At 41.6% G+C, this 24,127-nt stretch overlaps 1 protein-coding gene across 3 annotated transcripts in view; it reads left to right on the top strand.

Annotated features, from left to right (window-relative positions):
* Window positions 1-24,127, top strand: part of PLA2R1 (phospholipase A2 receptor 1) — a 104,164-nt gene that overhangs the window by 5,718 nt on the left and 74,319 nt on the right. For all 3 annotated transcript variants that reach the window (XR_012507000.1, XM_074363767.1, XM_074363766.1), the window contains exons 2-4: window positions 10,278-10,658; window positions 13,230-13,403; window positions 23,760-23,933. Coding sequence is in view for 2 of the 3 variants with exons in the window: in XM_074363767.1 (XP_074219868.1) it covers window positions 10,278-10,658; window positions 13,230-13,403; window positions 23,760-23,933 (729 nt within the window). In the remaining variant the exon portion in view is untranslated. The remainder of the gene's footprint in view (window positions 1-10,277; window positions 10,659-13,229; window positions 13,404-23,759; window positions 23,934-24,127) is intronic.

The raw sequence follows: 24,127 nt of genomic DNA, 5'->3' as shown, positions 1-24,127 counted from the left end.
AGGAGCACAAGATTTGACAGGAGGAACAGGAGGCCAGCCTCTTGTTCTCTCCAATTCTTCCTTTTCTAAATCAGTACTTCCACATGTAGAAGTGAGTATTGTCATAAAGCAGAAATGTGCAAAGCCATTGATTTTTTTTTTTTCTAGGCAATTTTTATACTCCTGGGCAATAAGCCATGCTCCTAATCTGGAGATTTGGAATCTAAATAAAAGCATCATCAGATACTGGTTTAGCTGCCCTCCTGGCCATCAGTCACTCCAGCCGTCAGACTGTTTCTTCTCTTTCCGTCCATCATCTCTTAGAATCTCTTCCACTTTATACTTTTCCCATCCCAGTTTCTCTGACTGGCTCCTTTTCTCACAAGCCTTTGAGAGTCAGCATAGATTTCTAGTTTTTCTGGTTTCTTTTTACTCTTTCTTACTAAGCTCCTAACCTCTTCTCCTATTGTTGGTTGTCACAGTAGCTGATGCCGCACAGTGCGGGTTCCAAGCCAATGACCAGAAAGGCTGCGCCACACAGAGAGCTCAGTTGTCCCCTCAGCTCCCCTTCCTTGACCTAACAATTTGCTTATTTACATCAGGGTTTCTGAAGAAACAATTCCTTTGTTTTGCCTCTTCTGAATTCATGCCTATGTGATGAATCCTCATATGATCTATCAAAGCAATATATTTGAGACATTTATAGACCCTTGTCTCCATTTTCTTTTAGAAATTACCCTTGAAAGCCTTTTAGGAGATGTTCCAATACAAAGCTAGGAGCATAAATTATATATTTAATTGACCAAAGTAAAAAGAAATATTGTAGTTCATAAAAGAAACAAACAAAAGAACACTGTAGAAACACTATATTAAAGTCACTTAGGGTAGGATATTTTATAAAGCCACTCAAGAAAAATGGAGAACTGTTATTAGAATTCCTACAAATGTTCTGTGATACAGAGCTAAACAAAACAGACAAGAGGTTTCTGCTTTGATGTGTAGCCACATGACTTTTTAATTTATGATACTTTCCAGACTACTACAGTTCCAAAGAAATATGCTTATAAAAAAGTTTCATTATTTCTGGCTTTTTGCATTCCATTCTTGAGAACTTCCTTTTTCAATTATGAAAATATAAACAGGAAATTCAAAGTAATTATCTAACTGTAAACACTGTTGTCTTACTTTGCTGTTGATTTGCACTACCCACGTCCCAAGTTAAGATTTGTTTTCCCCTTATTAATTTATAAGTGGCCATCGTGACTGTGGTAATCCTTATCAGGATCCTATGAGGAAGAACTATTATTAAACCCATTGTACAGATGGAGAAACCAAGGCAGATACTCTTTAGCTTCAAGCAGTTCTACCCTAAAAGAAGTGCTCTGTAGTTTACTAAGGTCTTTTTTCCATAGTGTTAGCTTTGGCCAATTAATAGCGCAGGCTTTGTGGGTTTGTGACCAGAACAGTCTCATAGGGCTCCATGCTCAGGCAAGGCCTTGCTTAGGATTTAATGCTCTATGGTTTGAGATCTTGGAATTCTTAATAATTTTTATTCCTGAATTTGTGCCTTGGGCATGAAATTCCATGGGACAATGGAGTATGAGCCAGGGGCTTAAAGCTTCCTTTCAAGCTCAGTCCAACCTCATGTCACCTCCCCACCTCCCTTGGATGGGTTTTCAGCCTCCCCCTCCATATTCCTGTCCTCCACCCACCATGGCAACCAGGTTGCTTTGGGGCTGGGGGACTGGAGGCCCCAGGCCTGGGAGTGGACGGCCTGTGGTATCGGGGAGCAGGACAAGGCTGCCGTCCCTGCTGGGCCAGCAGCACCACTGCTGTCCTGCGAGGACTGAGTGAGGACCTATCACCTGTCCCCAGTCCAGGTACTGAGTGTGTTCCCAGAACTTTCTGCCACAGAGGTTGCCATCCCTCATTGGCCCATGGGAAGTGGAGATTGACAGTCAGGGCCCCAGTTTTCATTTTATCTTGGGCTCTGCAAATTAGGTAGCTGAATAAGAAGCCTGGGACTGTTATGGATTGAATTGTGACCCCCTCAAAATTAATATGTTGCATTCCTAACCCCCAGTGCCTCAGATTAAGACCTTATTTGGAGATAGGGTCTTTACAGATGTAATCAAGTTACAATGAAGTGATTAGGGTGGGTCCTGATTTAATATGACTGATGTCCTCACAGGAAGGGGCAATTTGGACACAGAAATATACATAGAGAGTAGATGATATAAAGAGACACAGGGAGAAGACAGCCACCTACAAACTGAGGAAAGAGGCCTGGAATATATCCTTCCCTCACAGGCCTCCAAGGAGCTTGCTTTTGACTTGGAACCTCCAGATCTAGGGGACAACCAATTTTCATTTAAGCCACTCAGTTTGTGGTACTTTGGTATGGCAGCCCAAGCAAATGAATACAGAGACCAACAATGTATCTACTATTAAAAGTTGGATTTGTTATTGTTTTCATTTCTATCTCCCACTTAAGTAAATATGTAATTTTCCCAAGTGGGTATATTCACAAAGCAGATAAGATGGATAGCTCAGTGCAAATACTTTTGCTTTCAATAACGTCACATCATTTCCAGGGTTATTTGATTGTTGGTGGAATTGTTTTCTGTTTTTGTTTGTTTTGATGACCCAGTCTTTGAATCATATCCCCCTGGGCTTCAAGGAGAAGGCATTTGTGGGGGAAGTTTAACAATGTTGTGTCTCATTGTGTGTCACCACAACATGCTCTTTTGTAACAAGATTCCCTGGTGACTGAGAAAGTATACTTTCAACACAGTCTGTAAGATGATAATAGAGCCACTGTGAACAATGGTTTTTTACACCAACAATTCCTGTGAAATACTTTGGAGTTAAATAAAGACAAAAATGATGGAGGAATAGACTAAAAGCTAAAAGGAAGAAAAATGTTTTCATCTCAGTTTAAAAATTCACTGGTTGAAACATGTTGTACACCAGAAACTGATACAACATTGTAACTTGACTATACTACAATAAAAAATTTTTTAAAAATCTGTTAGACTAAAAAAAAATCACTAGTAAGATGCAGAGACTCAGCAAAGAACTTTGGAAGAGAAAAGATTTTCTGTGAGAGTCAGTTACTGCTAAATGAGATAGACCGGGGAGGGGAGGGAAGGAGAGTGGCAGGGAGTGATGAGAACAGTCTGAAAGGGTTAATCCACTTCACACAGTGGGTGGTAACAGGCAAGTTGAATCCTGACAAAACTGGAGCCCAGTGGAGCTGATTAAGTGAGGTTTCATTTTTCCTGCATGTGAGAAAGAGTATTGTATGCCTCATGGAACTTGGAGTGACGATTTGGGGAGATTAGAAAGAAAAGGGAAGAGAACACGTAAAAAGATTTAGCAAGGGGGTCCCACAGGCCTGTGGAGGTGGTGATTATCCAGGTTCAAAAGCTGCAGGAAAATAAAGAAGGCTCAAAGTCAATGACAACACTAGGACAGGGAAAGAAAGAAGTTCTGAGATAGGGCAAGGAGATATTTTAAGACGTACTTAACTTTTTAGATATAGAAGGCAATTAATAGGAAGACACAGACTTTGTTAGGTGCTATCAGATTGTCAAGAGACAAACACCAAATCTAAGATTATATGGGATAAATTGCAAATATTCATGCAGAGAGGGCCAGGAAGGACAGACATACTTTTCACTTAGTTCTGTCTTTTCAATGCACATGCCGCATGCTGCACACATCAGAAATTCCTGGCTTATTGATTTGGAAAGTCGTATTAAGAATCCAGCTTCTCTGCATTGTTCAGCCATGAACAGGATTTGATTCAGCCACTCAAAGCATCCCTTCCTGCTACAGAGTAATCTAAGTAAGGAACAGAATCAGATCTGAATCTGATTTACTGGACAGGACCAACACAAATTTGTGTAGCTGGAAAATGTCAGTCCATCTCAAGAGAGAAGCTGCTCACCTTTAGATCAGTTTCAGGGCAGAGATGCCCTCCCCACCACCTCCTGGACCCCTTCCATGCCAAAACTAGGGTACTATCAGAACAGCACGAAACTAGATGGATTTAAGAGACGATCCTGGCAGAAAGTGCGTGAGCCAGCACCAACTGTGTGGGTAGATGAAGTAGAAGACATTCAGTCCCAAGGGAATGGGGTAGGAGATTGAAATTGGATTGTAGCTGGAAAGCTGTGGCTTCCTATTAGCTTGTCAAATATTGCACTTGATGTGAACCGTGTATTTGAACTTTTCCTTCCAGTTCCCTTAACACAGAGCTACCCAGAGGCCGGCTTATGTGTGGACTGGATTAAGTGGCCACTGTCATGGTATTGTTTATTGGACACCAGAAAACCCTGTGCTTGCCTAAAATCCACCATAAAAAGGATTTCTTTAGGAATTGTGTCATTGTCTGTTTCCAGTGTTGTTGTTGTTTTTTTAAAGGACATAAACCTCACCAAGGCTTGACATTTCAAACCGTATCTTATTCCTGTACCACTTCAAACCTCAGCCAGTTCTAAGAGAAGAGCTGTTGAAAGCAGAAGGGGCCACCAAAAGGCAGGTGGAGGTGGTCAGAAGGGATGCTGAAAGGCAAGTGGGAGGGCCTGAAGGGAAACTTCCTACAGGGACCTCGAGTTGACACCCTTCCAACTGTAGCCGCAGCTCAAAGCCTTAGACTCCAACCTCAAGGTAGCATAGGGATTGGTAGGCATCTGACAGCTCATCAAATACCTGAAGCCAGAACACAAGTCATCACAACCACCTTTTCCAAAATCCTTCCATTCTATCGATCACCAAATCCTGTCATTTCTTCCCTCTTTGAATTCTCTCTCTAGTGACTAGTCTAACCACCCCCTTCTTTCCTTTCTCATCACCATCAGTTGAACTGACACCTCTATCTCCCTTGCCAGATCAAAGCAATAGTCTTCAGACTGTTCTCCATTCTGCATGTGGGCTGTCTCATCCCACCTAAATGAGAATTCTGGGGCAGGAAGTTGGACATTTGTCTCACACCTCTATTCTCCTAAAATAATGCTGGGCACACAAAAAGTGCTCAATAAATGTTTTTCTCGAGTGATTCACCACCCCAATTCATCTTCCGCACCATAGCCTCGCTCATGCATGCCTTCTCTTGTTCCAAAAGCACCCTTTCATCTGAAGAAGGATATGCAAACCTTTGAATAAAATTTAAGTTCTTCATAAAATGACCTCAAACCATCTCCTTCCAACTTTATATTCTACAACCACCAAACTTTTACATAGTGAGGCCCTTGTCACACTAGAGCTGATTATTTGTATCACCCCTGAGCTTTGGTGACTTTTGCTCTGTCCCCAGTGCCCCCTTCACCTCTCCATCTATAGACCTCCTCTACCACCTGAACTCTCTCCCTGTAATGAGGACAGGCACTCATGCTGGTCTAGTTCACCAATGCACCTCCATGTACAACAAATATTAGGTTCCTAATAAATGCTTGTTAAATGAAAGTGTGTGGTGTGTGTGTGTGTGTGTGTGTGTGTGTGTGTGTATTCTTGTGAGAAAGTGATTGATTGATTGATTGATTCTCTGACCATGTAGGCCAAACTGATCCCTTCTAACTCCTGGCTTCCACCTTACTCTGCTTATACCTCTTAGGTCAAATATGTTTGGCATGAAGTTATAGTTCTTTCTGTACATTTCACAAGGTACTCCCAGGGAGAACATCAGCTCCTTAAGGGCAAACACTAGGACATACATATCCTTCTGTCTGCAGGGCTCCTAACACATGCCCTATTAGGCCCTCAATTAAGGTTTGTTTGAGATTTCAAGTCTCCTCTTTCAAATTGTTTGGCAACAATCTACAGCAGTTCATCTTCTTCTTTCCAGGTTACAAATTAGTACATGTAAGTAAAGCTAGACCTATATGGTCCTCACTGAGTATATGGGTGTCAAATGCCTAAGAAAAAATGGATTTGGAAAACAATGTGTAAGGATGATTCAATTAAATGAGCTTTACGGTCCCACCCAGCTCTGAAGTTCATGGTTCTGGGCATGTGGGTAGTTACTATTCTCCTCTACCATGTCTGTGTTCCTTCCAGCCCTGTTCTGCTGTCTCCTCCCTGGAAAATAGGCAAGTACATGCCTATACACACAGACACACAGGCACACACACACACACACTCCACTCAGAAAGGTCTGCTGACACTGAGACGCCATGTCCACCTCACAGGTGACATCAGTTGAAGATCCAGTCAAGTGTTTTAAATTCTAGTCTACGTTCTTTTTCTTACTTTTCATCAATTGTTTTTAAGGACTTGTTTTAAGTGCAGTTACAATGATTGCTTTGGAACTGATGAAACTCCCTTCTTTCCATTAACAAGGAGAATTCCCATGATTCCAGAACAAGTAGAGATAGTTTTAAGGAACAGATATTTAGACAAATAATTCCTTACTCTCTCTCTCTGACATCCTACACAGTGCCTTCCACACAGTCAGAAGCCCGTGAATGCTTGTTGAATGAATGAATAAATAAATGAATAAATAAAGTAATTCTCCTTCCACTCCTTAAAAAAGTAGATGTTATCCTGTGGGGCCAAAAAGTGGGTCTAAAATGATTTCCTCTCAAAAGGAACTCAGAAGTAGAAAGCAGAGCCCCTATCTTCCATGAATTTTATCTGTTAAAAAAAAGGATGAAAATTAGTTTATAAGTTACCTTTAGTAAATCAATCCTTTTTCTCCTCCTAAACTTATAATTATGAAAGGAAGTATAATAGCATTTTACTGCAGAGAGGTTTAGTCACTCTGGCAGCAATTCATTAACCACTTAATCAGTGTTCAAGCAGAACTGATGTCCTTGACATATATAATCAATCTTGATTCCTCCCACATTTGATTCTCATCCTTTCTGAAATATGCCTACAGATACTAAGGATGGGTGGCTTATTTTCACATTATGCTTTTGTTAGAGGCGACTCATATACACATATGATAATAATCAGAATATTGATACCTATGTTGGATCTCCTCACAGTCTATTTGGAAACAGTTGTTTTCTCTTCAGTGGATTTATGGAGATTAATGATGCCAGGACCCAATTCCATTACAGCTTAATGGGAAAATAGGATTGGGCCATTTTTTAGCTTAGTGTGACATACACTATCCTTCTGGCAATGGCATGTGTATTGTTATTGGTAGGCCAGAGCTACTTGTTTATGATACATGCTGAAGAACTTTTCCAAAGCCACATTCTAAAGGCAGCTGGGCATAGAAATGGGATAGCCCCCTGCAACTGAGCAGCATGGAATTAAGTTTGTCTAATATATTCTTTGCAAAAGTGTTGTAATGACCACTGGTGGGACTACAGAACTTCTGATTCTACCATTCCTTTTCTCTTGACACTTAATAATTTGGACTTTTTAAAACATTATTTATTCACAAAATTTAGCAATATGTAATTTCCATGTCCACTTACTTACAGACCATTCATTCAACCATTCATACACTCCCTGTCAACATCAGGTAATTTTGCCTTTCTTGTGAGGGAGCTGCAGTATAGACTTTACAGGTAGAGAGTGTGGAAGATGGACAGATGAAAACTCTTAATTCATAATTACACATATATCTGAGACAAAGATTTAGTTATCTCGTTGTCTAAAGAGTATTTTTCCTCCATAAAAGGTGACAGCATAGTATTTCAGGATTGTTAACTAAAATGTCTACTCCCATTATGTGCTGCAGAAACTAAAGTCAAAATGAGTTTTTGTGCTAATGATAGAAGAGAAGTCTTTGGGGTATGTGCAAATGAGTACTCTATAGGTCTTCAATCAAATTTATGGCTGGATCTACAGACCAAGAATCAGGAAGCCAGAATGATAATAACAACAACAACTCACATTTGCTGAGGTCTCCCCATGCCAACGTAGTGTGTGGTGTGCTTTGCATGAGTTATTTAATGGAATACTCTTAGCCTCCCTGTGAGGTCAGTATCACACATATTCCCAGTTAAAAGTAGAAAGGCAAGGCTCACAGAGATCAAGAAATGTGTCCAAAGCCACGCAGCTGGTCTGCGGCAGGTCTGCCTGATTCCAGAGCTCTTAACCAGCAGCCAGGTAGTCTACGCACCTATCTCAGGTGTCTGAGCTGAGGCCCAGAGGACTGAGGTCCAGCCTGTAAATTGCAGAGCTGGATATATTTAAACATGTATATTAGATAGAAGCTAAACTAAGGAACAATTATAGTAAAATAATTATCCTTTAGTGAAAAATTAATGGAACTCTGGGCTAGCTAGAAAGTAATTAGTAGATTACAATAGAAATGAAGGTAACATTCAACCCAGGCACAAAAAGGAGAGCAGGAGAGTTGGAGAGAAGGTTAATTATCAGAGTCCACATCGCATTGGCTGGAGGTGGATTTGATCTTGGATGACTATTACTAGTAACTACACAGACACAGGCTTCATTAGGAAAACAAATTTCCTGATCTAAATAAAATCTCCCTAAAACCATTCATTTGCTACCTTCCCACCCCCAACTCCCTTCTTTTTTGCTCTGATGTACAGTGAGCAAAGCAATTTTCTGACAACTAATTTGACTCCTCAAATATACGGCTGTAAGTAAGTTTATCAATTATTAAATGAAGTATAGCTTCCACTGATGCATTGACAATCTTTTTTTTTAACAGTGTCTTGAGTGATTTTGGTTACTGTAAATCAGTTCTTCTCAGCCTGAGCCACAGATACTAACTACTGTATTTAAAATAGGCTGCAAGCTCCTACTCTGTAGCACAGGGAACTCTATGCAATACCTTGTAATACCCTATAATGGAAAAGAATGAAAAGAAGTGTGTGTACATATATATATATATCTGAATCACTATGCTGTACAATAGAAATTAACACAACATAGTAAACCAACTATACTTCAATTAAAAAAATTGAGAAAAAGAAAAACCAAAAGAACTTTGACCAAAATGAAGCATTGTTCCCATTCACTAACACACGGGGAGGCTCATTCTACACTGCTCAAATCTCTAGAAGGCCTCTCTGCCTGTGTCTGCTACGCCCCTGCCAAAAGAGATAGCACTGGCCCTAAACACAGCCATTTGAAGGGAACCTGATAATGTCCCTTCAGAACTTTGAATAATGGACAGGAAGTAAAATAGAAGCGCAGAGCCTAGCTAATAGGAGAACAAAAGGGCTCATGGGCCTGACCAGACAGTCCAAGCTAAGTGACCCCAGCAACCGCAGGCCCAGCAGCAGCCGCCAGCATGTTTAATCACATCAAACATTCCTTGAACTTCTGCAACGTGCTCAGGACACTCTGCACTTAGATTAAAGAAATTAGACATGATTTCCACCTTCAAAAAACCCATGGGAGGACATGTTCATAACTGTTATGTAATAGATGCCTTCCAGGCCAGCGACTTGAGGTAAAGTCAAGTAGCGAGCAGGTAGCCCTGGCTGGGCCCCGCCAGCGTTTCCACAGGAAATTCACCCACATCCCTTCTTCTGGCTCTGGGGGTTGGGGACTCAGGAGTAGATTACAACAGGCCTTTCTCCACGTGGCCACGTGGCCTGTGTGGTTTCACAGCTATCATGGTGGTTCTGTTCCTTTCATGTATCCAGGTGTGGGGACTCAGCTAGTGTCCTGGGCATCTGTCTGCTGCTGCCCGGCCTACCCAACAAGGATGCTCCCAGGAAGAGGCCATCCCCATAGCAAATGTCTCCACCTTTTTCCTCCGGATGGACCCAGAGCAGAAAACCACTATGGAGAAGCATTTTTTTTCTCACCAACATTGCATCTTTTATCAAGACACAAAGCAGCACTTAATTTTTATCCTTTGGGTTTTCTACAGAAATTTGATGGCAGAAATGTTCATTTCAGTGGCTCTTGATTCAGCTGCCATATTCCTGACATTCAGGCACTTGTCTGAAGAAAAACAAAGTGTCACCGTACACCTCTGGGCACCCAATGTCCCTCCCCTGTAGCCCTGAGTTTTATTACCAGCCCCCACTCCCTCCAGCTGTGGCAAGCTCCTTCTCTATCAGTACCATCCCTGAGTGGATTCACAAGCAGCCCTTGTTATTGGGGGGCCGTGGCAGCCTTAGACCAGAGGTCTCCCACTGGCTCCACCAAGTCTATTTATGCTTCCCAGGAAACTCCTTTGTTTTGTGCAAATAAAGCCCTGGTGATGGAGCCCGCCAATCAAATTCAGTTCTGTTTGAGGCTTGTCAGTTGTGACCTTTCACAGCTCAGACATGCACACTGGGACCCTCATGACACTAGTTAATTATTGTACACAAATATTCTATACCGTATCTTCTATTTTGCTGTTTCAGATAAAGGCATCTTCATTATCCAAAGTGAGACCCTCGAGAAATGCATTCAAGCAGGCAAATCTACACTGACCCTGGAGAACTGCAAACCACCAAACAAGTACATGCTATGGAAATGGGTTTCAAACCACCACCTCTTTAACATCGGCGGCAGCGGCTGCCTGGGCCTGAACATGTCTGATCCAGAGCAGCCTCTGAGCATATACGAGTGTGATTCCACTCACGTTTCCTTGAGGTGGCGCTGCAACAGGAAGACGATCACTGGCCCGCACCAGTATTCGGTCCAGGTGAAGCACAACACGCTTGTGGCCTCATGGAAATATCTTCATAAGTGGATCCCCTACATGTCAGGCGGTGGAGGCATTTGTGAATATCTGCACAAAGGTAAAAAAAGTAATTTCATCCAAAGTGCTCATGAAACAGTATATTCAGAAAGTTTGCCCATAAGATTTGTAAAATAGATCATAGTGAAAGAAGTACAATGCACCTGGAACCTCAAGGGACTTCTACTAATACATTTCGGTTGCTCAGCCGTTTATCGTAAAAAGATTACTTGGAATGGACTTGCTAAGTTCTGCCAAAAAAGCAGAACATCTCAGAATTTAAAGGTGTTAGGCAAGAAAATGCTTAAATAACTTTGGGAATCGGTGGAAAGGAGGAGAAAGAACAAGAGGAGGAGGGAGAGAGAAAATGAAGGTAGAAGGAAAACGTAAGGACTCTCCAGGGTGAATGTAAGAGCCTCTCCTGCCACCATTTCCCTTATTGTAGAAACTCAGTCCCGTGTGTGGGAGCGTGCCTGCAGGCACTGCAGAGCCTCCTGAGGCCTGGCTGGCATCCAGGGGAGGGTCATGTCACAAGGCATCTAAAGGCAAACAACTGTCAGGGGTATTGGATGAGTGCCAGAGAGTGGGAAAGTGGGAAAGTTTTGGGGTGTGTGTTGGGGGAGAGGAGGAGGCTGTTTCCATAGTTTTGTCATTTGGGGCATTTTTAAACAGAAAAAAAGAAAAAAGAAAGAAAGAAAGCAACTTCTAGATTCTGAAACCTCAAACCTGTTTCTCGGGCTTTGTTTCATAGCTCTCTTCATTCATTCATCCACCCCTTCACTGTCCACCGCACATTCATTGAGCACTGTTTCTCAGGCACAGTACCGGACATTTTATTTACAAAGGCCAGTGAGACAGATGTGGTCCCTGCCCTAATGGTACTCTAGAACTATGCCTTAATAAGAACTTATCTTTCTAAAAAGTCTAAGAAGCTGAGCAAGGAGCGTCTACGATCTAAAGCAAGACTTTCTCCTATGAGAAATGAGTAAAGAGAGACAGAGCCAAGAGCAAGCCATTTTTAGGACTCACTGCAATGAAGCAAGAGCTGCAAACCAGCACCCTGAATAACCTACTGTTCCAAGGAGGAACTTGGCATTTTGTCTTAGGTTAACTTTTTAGCCATATACCCACACTCACAACGCGTTCAGGGGGAGACTGAGTAGAAAGCGGAGGATGGAGACAAGAGGATGTGTCCTGAAATACCAGTAGTTCCCAAACAGCTCCAGCCTCTAGCGCTGGTGATGTGGGGTGAGCTCGGGCTAGCCCCTGCCAATTGTGGGAGAGGGTGGAATCCCCATGGCCAGCCTTTTCGCTCCAGGACCTTCTGACTTAATTGAAGGTGGCCTTGATTCCCCTCACCATAGAAAGCTTCAGTTGAGTCATGAAAAGTTCTGTTGTTTCCTGCCAAAAGTCAAGGATGACCAATTATTGAAATACTCTGAGGAAGCAGCCAGCAGGCGCCTCAGCAGGGCCATCTCTCTCCTAGACTGCTGTGGGGGCCTCCAGCCCAGCATCCGTGTTGCCCTCCCCCCGTGCATATTCTGTTTGCAGAACCTTGTACCTCGTGAGTCTTTAAAAATGGAAATCTGATTGTGAGACTTTCCCATTCAAAACCCACTAGTGACTTCCCACCGCCCTCAGAGTAAAGACTGAAGTCCATGATGTGGCAGAGCCAGCCCTCTGTGAGCTCACACTCCACCCACTCCCGGGCCTCCCCACTCTTCCCATTCACTCCTCACAGCTCCTGTCGCAGGTCCCTTGGACTTGCTGTTCCTCCTGCCAGTACAACTCTTTTCCAAAGACTTGAACCTTCACTTCCCCTGGTTCCTATTCAGAGAGGCTGTCACTGACCACCGTATCAAAAATCATGCCCCTCCACCACCCCCGCCACACACACCCACACACACACACACACACCACACAGTCATTCTGTTTTCCCCTATCTTGTTTTTCTTCATGGTACTTATCACTACCTGAAATTATATGTTTACTTGCATATTTGCTTTCTCTTTTTCTCTCCCCACTAGAACAGAAGCTCCATCTAAAAAGGAACTTTTACTCATTTGTTCACTATTACATCATATATCCAGTGTTAGACACATTAAATGCTCAACAGACATCTGTTGAATGAACAAATTAATAAATGCTCATGAAACTCAAGGTTCAGATGCTGATGGCTGATTTTTGGGGGACTGGAAGATATTTTTCTCTAACTATATTCACTATCTTATAATAACTTATAATGGAAAAGAATCTGAAACCATATACCTGAAACTAATACAATATTGTAAATATCAACTCTACTTAAATTAAAAATTAATAATAAATAAATTTGTTCTCTTCTCATCCATTTACAAATATGTATGCTAACTGTAGCAGTGCACCAAAGAAAATAAACAAGGAGATAAACATACAAATAACAAACATTTATCAGCGTTTCCCCTGAACACAGCACTCAGCCTTGCACTTTTCCATGCTCTAGACACAGAGGTCCTGAGCGTTCACTGTGACAAAGGGAAGACCTTGCCCATTGTAGGTTTTTGGTCAGTAAAAAATGCATTCACTCTATTACAGTTTTCAAAGATAAAGCTGACATAATGCTTATCTGACTTTGTCCTTTTCTTTCTCCTAGATTTGTATACGATCAAAGGTAACGCCCATGGGACACCATGCATGTTTCCCTTCCAGTATAACCGGCAGTGGCATCATGAGTGTACTCGGGAAGGGCGGGAAGACAACTCACTGTGGTGTGCCACAACGAGCCGGTATGAAAGAGATGAGAAGTGGGGATTTTGCCCAGATCCCAGTAAGTATAAAACCTAGTCTTCCCTATATGTCAGTAATGAACCGAGGATGATTAGAAAGTTATTTGTATCTACAGCAAAGCACCCAGATTGATATATTGAAGTCTGAATAAGCTCTCTGATTCCATTTACCCAGGTTTTGATTTTGTGTTTGTTTTTGCTTGAAAAGACAATTCTGATGTGTATTCCTTCTTTCCTTTAAGTTCAAAAGATGTTAATTAGCCATTCTTCATTAAGTTCAGTGCATAAGGATGCTTTAACTGGAATCAAATTATAATACTCTGTGATCTCATTAATCCCAGCTTCCAGGCAGGATACTTCAAAATAAACCTGAATGCATATAAAGCTCAGTTATTCCTCCAATCCACTTCCTCTTGCGAGCTGCCTTAACTTTTCCATGTCCTGACTGCTTGTCTTGCCCATTGTCAAGTCCAGGCATCCACTGGACTTTGATGATCTTTTTAAAAGCACAGTTGCCCTCATCATTTCTCAACAATGAGTTCTTATCTTGATTCCCTTTTCTTATTACTCAGTTTCTAGCTATAACCTCAAAATCTTTTTCTCTCCTTAACTTGATTTTCAAGGTCAATGATAGCTGAATGTTCTAAATTTTTTGTCAGTTACTATTATTTTATTATATTTTCATTTAGCTTAAAGGTTTCCAATGGTTCTTAAGTATTGGGGAATATTTATATATACCTTCTACTTTCTATATTCAATTTCCTTCACCTTGGTTCCTGCAAGGCAGAGAATATAGATTTTATAATCTCCTCATCTTCCATGCCTACATTCTCTCCACATAGTTAACAAAATGCCATAAAGAAATTTGAAACAAAAAGAAATCAAGGAGATTAACTCCAAAGAATCTGATTTATAAGTTACCTGTAGAGTTTTTTTCTAATCTAGGAGCCAGTACAACTTAGTGACTAAGAAAGAGCATAGGCTTTGAAATCAGAAAGACCAAGGTTGGAGTCCTGCTTCCTCCCAACAATGAGATCCCGAGCCTCAGTTTCTTCACCGTAAGATGGAGCTGAAAATAGTACCTATTAGGGTTACTGACAGGATCCAATTAGGTGATAGTACGTGGCCCTTGCCAGGATTACCATTATCATCATGACATCATCTTCAAGGCTAACTTATCTTTTCAGCGTGGGCTCCTGTATCAATGGTCCCTCCTCTTTATTGCCTGCTACCAGACAAGCTAGACATAGTGTTAGGACTTAGGACTCTCTCTCTGAAGAACTTGACCTCTAGATGGAATATAGGACAGATTCGCTCTATGCCTGAAAATGCAGACTATATTTGATACAATGCTCTAGAATTACCTGGGGATAGCTTAAAATGCATATCCTCACCCTGTCCCAGAGATGCAATAAGCATTTGCATTTTTGACAAGTGGCCCAGGTGATCCTGTGGCAGATAATTCATCAGACAATTCATAATATGCAGGTAATTCTATACAACATACATCTATATACAAGGCTGATATTAAGACATTTAGCAAACAACATGATATGGGCTATTGGTCAATCCAAGTGGAGATCTTAATGTGGGGGTTAGGAGTCCTGGAGGCCCACTGCTGGTATTAACCCCTTAGCTGCTATAATGTGATGGGACGTGGGAGCAGCAAGAGGCACTTGAGGAGCTTAGAACAGCAGCCCTTCACCAACAAGCATGGAAAAATTTCATTATTTACTAACTGTCAGATCATCAGCCTTCTCTTTCTGAATTTGAATGTCTGTATGTAGGTGTATGTGCATGTAATCCCTACACACCTTGGATTCTTGAGTCAGATGTCACATTTTTGACATCATCTTCTGTTTCCAATTTGATTTCCAATAGATGTCATTATTAAAAGTAAATAAGCCAATACTAATAAAATTAACATATGTTTCACATGGCCCTCATACCGAGGGGTGTTTTTTAAGCTACAATATTCTCTTTGAGATTCTTCAAAGAGCACTGTCACCATCCTCTGTCACTTTTGGCCAATTATCGTTTCCCAGGTGGAAGCTTGGGCTTAGTGGTACCCAGGGCTTTTCCCTCCCCAGACTATCTATTTGTTCAGCTTCCTAGAGTTCAGAAGCTTCCTCCGCTTGACAACCTACCAGATTTCCACTCTCCTGACCTTTACCACAACCAGCAGAGAGCATGTTTATCTGTACAGTGCTAAATTACAGTTCCAGTTTTCTTCCTTTCTTGTCTTTTGGTTCCTGGTGGCCAACATAACTCAAAATGATGTACCAGAGACTGGAATCTGTGTAAGCTGATAGCTCTTTCCATGAGGTCAACAAGTGGGCAGGACAAGAGGAGTGGATTAAAGCAGAGATTCCTACATCTGTATCTCACCTTTCTTACATAGAAATTTTTTAGTATCACAATGTAGAGTGATGCCTTTTTTAAAAACACCAACGTTGATTGTAAGTGGGCAAAATTTAAATTTAGTGCTGATAAACACATACAAAAACACACTAGCAAAGAGGGATGTGATAAAACATCCATCAGTATAGATCTTCGGGAATAAGGATGATGTCTAGGAATCACTCTGAGTTTGTTTACAGGCAATTCGGGGTCATGCTGGGTTGTCCTGGTTGTGTATCTTACACAGCTTGAGAATCACACTCAGTTAGTCTGAGATATGTTTAGGATACCAACCTCTGGAACAATCTGATTTGCCCCGAAACCTCATTCAGCTGATACAATTTGTATCAGTGACTTGAATGATACAACAGAGCAGATTCGTACCAAAACAGATGTAAGACTGCCAACCTCGGCCTGGTCAGCAATATTACTGCATCTCTCTTGTCATACTGCTCTCTCACTCCCTATAGGGGCCATGCAAACCTCTCTTCTCTCCCCTGACTTCTAACCCTGCCCTACATCTCCTTCCCTACTCTCAAGAGATGGCCTCAATTCCTTCTCCACAAAGAAAACAGGGCAAGTTTAAAAACTTCCTGCTCCCAAACCTATAAGCCTGACTTGGGTCTGCACCCATCTTTTCCTCTCCATCCTGTACAGTGTGGCCCTCCTCCAACCCTGGGCACATCTCCCCACCTGGACTCTGGAGCCTCCCCTCCGCCCTTCTCCAACCTGTATCTCAGTGGTTCTCAAAGTGTGGTCCCTGTTTCATCAGCATCAGCATTCCCTGCAAACTTGCTAGAAATGCACACCCCAGACACCAATACGAGACATTCTAGCAGTGCAGCCCCTGCAATCGTGTTTTAACCAGCCTTCCAGGTGATTCCAATACGGATGTATGGTGGATTCACCTCAGCAGTTAAACCTGCTCGAGTCTTAACATCTTAAAAATAATACAACTCCTTCATCCCCACTTCTGCCTCCTGAAAACATCTGTCTCTCTCATTCTCTGCCATAGACAGATTTCTCAAAAGAATTGTCTATGCCTCTTCACTTTGCTTACATTCCTCAGAGCACTGTCTCTTCTTGACTTCTGTGATGATGTATGTCTGACCTCCCTTTCCACAAACCAGTCATTCATTCCTTTCCACAAATATGTGCTGAACTCTTACTAGGCAGCAAGTGCTCTGCTGGCCACGGGGATTATAACCACAAAAGTGAAAGATGAATGTCATGGTGCCTTCCCTAAGGAAGCTCACATTCAAGTACAACACCCAAATTAATTTACAATTACCATTTTTGATAGGTGCTACTTTAAAAAAGCAAAAACAGTGTTATAAGGAGAAATCAAATTTAAATTTTGCAAGGAAGTCAAGGAATCAGGAAAGGTTTTTCTGAGGAAACTGTAGCTTGAGAAATGAGTAGGAGTTATCAAGATGGAAGTGGGGGATGAGACATCCTACCTGAAGTGCATGGCTCAGCAGTGACGGAGGAACAAGGGGAAGGGAGAGCTGGGGAGTGGTCAGCACTGGTATAGGCAATAAAGCGAGCATATTGTTTGAGTAGAACTAAAGAGTAATATAAAACCAACTAAAGGTCAGTCTGCTTTTAATTTACCAAGCACATGCACTGACAATTCCAAATAACGTCCATCCATGATAAATGACTCCCACCCATCCAGGTCAACTGCCCCCCCACTCCCCACCCCCACCTCACCCTGTCACTCCTGCCTCGTGCCACTGGCCAAATGTCTGAGGGCTTTGACCAGTGAAAGACAAGCAGGCAAGAGCACAGCGAGTAGGGGAGAAAGGAGCAAGACACTCTGGGAAGGTAGGCAGAGGCCAACTCATGGTAAGATAATTCAGGGTGTCCTAGAGGATTTACCTAATTCTAACAATAAATGAAAGCCATCAAAAGGTCTTAAGCAGGGGAGCGATAATAATTTAAACATTTTTTAAGGCTTAATCTGGCTTCTTTATGGCAAATGTCCTCCATGGGAGAGAGAGGGAAATCCTGGAGGCCAGGATAAGGATCCAGCAATAGCCTGGGCCAGGGATAGTGATGACTTGGGTCAGGAGGCAGCAGCAGGGCTGGAGGGACATGGACAGATGTGCTGATGATCTAATTTGGAGATAGACTGAACAGCACATGGTGCAGGAACTCAGCTGAGCTGGACAGAGAGAGCTGAGCTGTCAGATATCTGAGTAGCCAATTAAAGTAACAAACCAAAATGAAAGAGTTGAACCCTTAATCACTTACTGTGATGGTATAAGCAAGAGCCTAAAAAAGGAGGAAGCACTGACACCCCCGTTTCGTTTTTCCTGTGGCGTAGTGTACCAGTCAAGGGTCTGGGGGTGAGCACAGACTGTTGAGCGAACCCTGAGTGCTCTTTGGTTTTATGGACTGTAGGGTAGAACATAGGGTGAGAGGGAAGAGACAGGAGTGGAAAAACACTGGGTACTGAGTCAGAGGGGAAAAGTGCCTTCAAGGTTCCCCTCCCCCGCCTCCAACCCCATCGAGAGCCACCAGGGGAGGACCAAGGCCTCAGGTAAAGAGACCTAGGGATGAAGGTGCCAGGGCTAGGAAGGTCGATATGTAAAGAGCTTGATGGACCAGAGCTGCCTGAGTCCTCACCTGCAGCTTCCTTCAGAGACTGCAGTGCACAGACTATGCACCAAGTCAGCTGTGGGGAGGGCGGATACTCCCCTGAAGCCTGCCGTGCAGCCTTTGTCATTGCCTCTGGTCAGGCCTAGAAAATCACTAGAGATTTTAAACCAGGAGCTGGACTCCTCACTGTAAGGACGGACTTAGAAGATAAGGGAGAAAGTTAGGTGTTAATTAAGCCCCCAGATTTTTGATATGCACAAATAAGTTAGCGGAGATACAGATTTGGAAGAGAAAATCAAGCTCTCAGATGGGGACACGCGATGTATGAGTGAGTCATGCAGAGATGTGGACCAGGCAGTTGGATGTAAAGGTCTATATATTTGAGAGTTATAGGAAAGGGATTTATGGGACTGGGTTGGATAGTCCAGAGCATGGGTGGAACAGAAAGGAAGGGGACTCAGGGCCCAGTCTTAAGCCCTCATATTTAGTTTGAATAGAGAGGAATGAACCAACCAAGGAGACTGAAAAGGGGCAGCCATAAATGGGGAAGGGTAGCCAAGCATGTGAAGTCAAGAAAAGAGCTCAACAGCAAGGACACAGAGCTCAGTTTGCCAGATGCTGCTCCAGGGCCTGATCTGACAGATCTGAAACTGTTTGCTGGATCTGGCCACATGGAGGTCACTGATGGCCTTGACAAGATAGATTCTAGTTGCCAGACTGAGTGGGTTAAAGAGTAAATGGACTGCCATAAAAATGAATAAAATAATGCTATTCGCAGCAACATGGATGGACCTGGAGATCATCATTCTAAGTGAAGTAAGCCAGAAAGGGAAAGAAAAATACCATATGATATCATTCATGTAGAATCATGTAAAAAAGAAAAAAAAAAAAAAGGACAGTATGAACTCATGTACAAAATAGAAACAGACTCTCAGACTTAGTAGACAATCTAATGGTTACCAGGGAAAGGGGGTGGGAGGGGATAAATTTTGGAGTTTGATATTTACAAATGAAAGCCACTATATATAAAAGTAGATTAAAAAAATAAACGTTTATTTTGTATAGCACAGGGAACTATGCTCAATATCTTGTAATAACATTTAATGAAAAAAATATGAAAACAAATATATGTATGTATATGCATGACTGGGACATTGTGCTGTATACCAGAAATTGACACGTTGTAATTGACTATACTTCAATTAAAAGAAAGAAAGAAAGAAAGAGAGAAAGAGAGAAAGAAAGAAAGAAAAGGGATAAATGGAAAAATAGAAGAGGAAGGAAGGAACACTTCCCAATTCATCTTGTGAGGCCAGCATTACTGTGGTACTGAAACCAAAGACATCACAAGAAAAGAAAACTACAGACCAAATCTCTTATGAATAAAGATGCAAAAATCCTCAACAGAACACCAGCAAGCAGAATCCAACAGCACGTACAGAACTGTAACCACAACCAGCTGGAACCTAGCCCAGGAATGCAAGAGGGGCTTAAAATCTGAGAATCAGCTAATGCAATACCCATATCAATAGGATAAAAGAGAAAAACCACATGATTATCTCAATAGATGCAGAAAAAATTTTTTGACAAAACTTAACATCCCTTCATGAAAAACAAACAAACAAACAAAGTAGGATCAGAAGGGAATTTCCTCCACCTGATAAAGGGCATACTTAATGGTGAGAGACTGGATGCTTTCCCCCTAAAATCAGGAATAAGATAGAATGTCCACTCTCACCACTTCTGTCCAACACTGTGCTAGAGGATCTAGGCAGGGCAAGTAGGCAAGAAAATTAAGTAAAAGTCATCCAGATGAGAAAAGGGGAAGTAAAACTATCTCTAGTTGCAGGTGATATGATCTTACATATATAAAATTCTAAGGAATCCACTAAAAAACTACTACAACAAATAGACTCATTCATAGGATATGAGATCAATACATGTGAATATATGAAAACATAAGCCTACATGAAAACCTGTACACAGATGCTTACAGAATTTTTCTTTTTTAAGAATTCAACCATTTCTTAAAGTGGGAGGAAAGAGTACACCTGGGACAATGACAAGGCTGTATCCTTAGGGAACAAATAAGCCATGTTAACAGAGAAGGAGAAATGGCTGCATCTCAGCCATATTCTATAACAAAATCAGTGTTGACATGAATATACTTCAGTTCATTAGAAGAGAGGTGTATTTTGAAAGGGAAAAATCACCTATTTATAGCATCATGCAAAAGATTTTGGTAATCTTTCACCAAATAATAAGAGGTACAAAGGAATATATGGCACAGTTGCTTCCTTCAAGGAGCTCATAATTTAGTGACAGAAAAGATAATATAAAGGCAACCAAAGGAAATATAATAATATGATGGTAGCCCTTAGATTTGAATTTTTTTAATTTGAAAGAAAAGTAAATGTACCTGAGACACCAGCCTTTAACCTTGCATTTGCAGTGGCTTGGAAAGAGAAATTAAATATGACGAAGCAAGAGGACTAGGAGTAAATACATGCCAGTGCCTCAGGCCAAGGTGCAGCCTGAGGCAGGTGGGTTTCCTCAGAGCTGTCTCCGAGGCCAAGACGAACACACAAGAGGTCTCTTGGGGAGTGGCCTCAGGTTCAATAAGCGTGGAAAGGAAGAGAAAAGAGCAGGACTGCAGAGGCTCGTGATGCAGGATCGGCCACCCCCTGACTGATGGACAAGGAGCTCTCTATAGCCCTGCATTGACTAGCCATGGCTTGCAGGTTGCCTTTCGAAGGGAGAGTGACATTGGGGAAACAGCCTCTTCAGCCAAGGCAATACTTGAAGAAGGCTTAACTTTAAGAGCTACGTGCTGACAGCTGGGGAAGTAAAGCCTTCGGTCGTGAAGAGAGATCAAGAGAGCACATCACAGTGCCCAGGCCCAAGGTGGCACTTTCATCCCATTTTCCACCACACAATCTTCAAATAAGACACACGGAGTGACATGCAGCCCATCTAAAGAAGCAGAGAGAGGACTTGTGTCTAACTGCACAGAAGTACATGTTCCTATATTTTAGTTGAAACTAAGTTTCAATGATAAATGAACTGACTTGTTAGAAGAGTATAAGGTATAAGCCCTTGTTGCAAGCATTTGACTGGAAGTTTTCCTTTTGATTACGCTTAAGAATTGGCACAGATGATACAAAGCCAAGGGAAATCTAACAAAAAGTACTTTGCAGCAGAGCCAGGATCACCCGCAAGCCTCTCACCTTAACTGCTTACTGTATAGAATCCAGGCAGTTTACTGCAAAAGGCTGTGTTTACTTAGCTCAATCTAGTCCTGTTGAAAGGGCAGGACCAACTCTTGGCAAAAATGGGAATGAGATCAATTGAAGTGTCCTCCAGACCTTTTCTTATTATGATGTGGCTGTAGCCTGGAGGCTTGTAATTAGGACTTATCATTGACTCTTTCCCCAAGGCAGTAGGTGAGAGGCAGGTACCCAATACCCAGATCTCCCTTTCTGACATTCTCCTCCATCGCCCCTTTTGATCCTACTATCTTCTAGTAGCCAAAGGCTACTCATACCTGCTCTGCTTAGAAAGTGCTTGGAATGTTTTCTTTTAAGCCAGTGTTTCCCAGTGTTTGCTTTGTGGACCAACTGCCTTGTAGTCAGGAATATGTTTAAAATGCAGGTTTCTGAATCCCATCCCAGAGTTACTAATTCAGAGTCTGTAAGACTCAGAACAAGTATTCTGCTTTTTTTTTTTAGAAGCTAGCGAAGCAACTTTTATGCACACAGAAATTGTAAAGATTTTCCTGCTCCTCTCTCATGGCCCTAGCTGTCACATGGGATGAACAAAACTGAACTGATGTCTGATAATGTGTAGTGTCTTGTCCATCTCATGGATGGCCTTGCATTTTAACTGAAGACAGTCTCTAAGAACTCAGAGTCAATGGGGAAATTTTAGCCACCAGGGCAAGATGATTACTGAAAATGTCCTTCCTTCTTACCAGACAGTAAATCTGCTAGCACTTTAATTTTGGACTTTCCCAGCCTTCAGAATTGTGAGGAATAAATGTTGTTTAAGCTACCCAGTAAACAAACAAGCAAACAAAAACCAAGTCCTCCTCCTTCCTTTCTCTTCTTTCCCTTCAGTTTTACTTGGTGATAGCCTTGTCTTCTGACCTCCCTCCATCTTGGATCCTTCTCTAAATACGTGTGTCAGTCAGGAAACTGTAGACAACCTTAGACTTACATGTGGTTTATTAATGTCTCCTTAACTAACTCAGTTCTGGGGAAGACATGTTGCCACCAGACGTGAAAACAAACTACCCCCACCCCCAAGGGAGCCATTAACTAAGTACTGCAGGGAAGAGAAAACAAACGAAAAAGAGTTCATTGTCAAATAAGTTTGAAGGATACTGAGTTAAAATTCAGCTGTTTCTTTACTATAGAACTTCTCAGGATCTTAAACATGCTAGTTACATCATAAATTTCCCAGAGGAGGCTACACGTGCATTACGTCCCAGCTTTTCTCGGGGATCTCGTGAAGCCGTGATACTTTGTGGATCGCAGTTTGGGAAAGGCTGTTTCTAGATTTTAACAGATTATCTGACCATCAGTTACACTCATGCTGCAGCATGGTCCACATTTTCTACATTCTGAAATTCTTTGGCTGAGTTTGATTTCAGGTAATTATTATGGCTTAATTCACCGTGGGGTTTGATTTAAATTTCAGCAAAAATACCCATCCTAGGTCTTTATTTTCTGTTATTTCAATAAACTTCAGATTTCAGATCCACATTTCATACTTCATTAAATTTACTTTTAAGTAAACTATGCGGTCCTTGGCCAATGTTTTGCAAGTGGATTGTGCTTCTCCTTTTGGCTGAAAGAACTTTGTTAAACTAAGTATCAGTGTTCCTGTTCTCAATGTTTATTTGAAAACTTGAGTTCATTATAGACTCATATTTCTACTGTAACCTTTTAGTCCACCTAGCATTTTGATATTTTTGGGGAAAGCATTTTGAAACAACATTTGCATCTATCTCAAATAAAGATTTCAATTCACTCAGCTTTTAGTGTGAAGTTCTAACTGACTGCTTTTTAAAGAACTCAGATAAAATTTTCACAAATGCTTCAATTATATTACATTCTCTTAAAAGTGGCTTCTATTATTTTCCCAGAAAGAATTAGAGCTTCTTTGTTGATAATTTCTTCAATTTCCCTTAAATCTTGAAAGAGTTTAAACATAAAATGCCAATGGGATAAATGCAGATTTCATCATAAAGACTTAACCAAGAATAGAAAAGGGCACTGAAGTTTTAAAAGTTGTAAGTTGGAATAATTTCATTCAACTTCATCTTAGAAATATATTGCTGTATAGATAAAAATAAGATTTATAGTTAATGTTTTAATGGATTTTGTTTCTAGCATCTACCAAGGTGGGTTGTGATGCTGTCTGGGAGAAGGATCTCAACTCACACATTTGCTACCAATTCAACCTACTTTCATCCCTCTCCTGGAGTGAGGCACACTCTTCATGCCAGCTGCAAGGAGGTGTATTATTAAGTATTGCAGATGAGACTGAAGAAAATTTCATAAGGAGTAAGTAGGTGGATGATGCACATTGATGTTGATACAATTAAAATGACCGTTGTTTACAATTACGTCCATATATGAAAAGAGACGTTCTGGTGAAAGTAAGCCCCTTGGAAAATATTTTTATTTTATTAACATGGTCCAAACCCACACCCAGAATTTTGACCTGAACTCTGGGCCATTCCACTTGGCACCTCTTA

The sequence above is a fragment of the Camelus bactrianus genome, chromosome 5, assembly GCF_048773025.1.
Source record: "Camelus bactrianus isolate YW-2024 breed Bactrian camel chromosome 5, ASM4877302v1, whole genome shotgun sequence".
Lineage (NCBI taxonomy): Eukaryota > Metazoa > Chordata > Mammalia > Artiodactyla > Camelidae > Camelus > Camelus bactrianus.
This window is presented reverse-complemented; position numbering and strand designations above follow the sequence as displayed.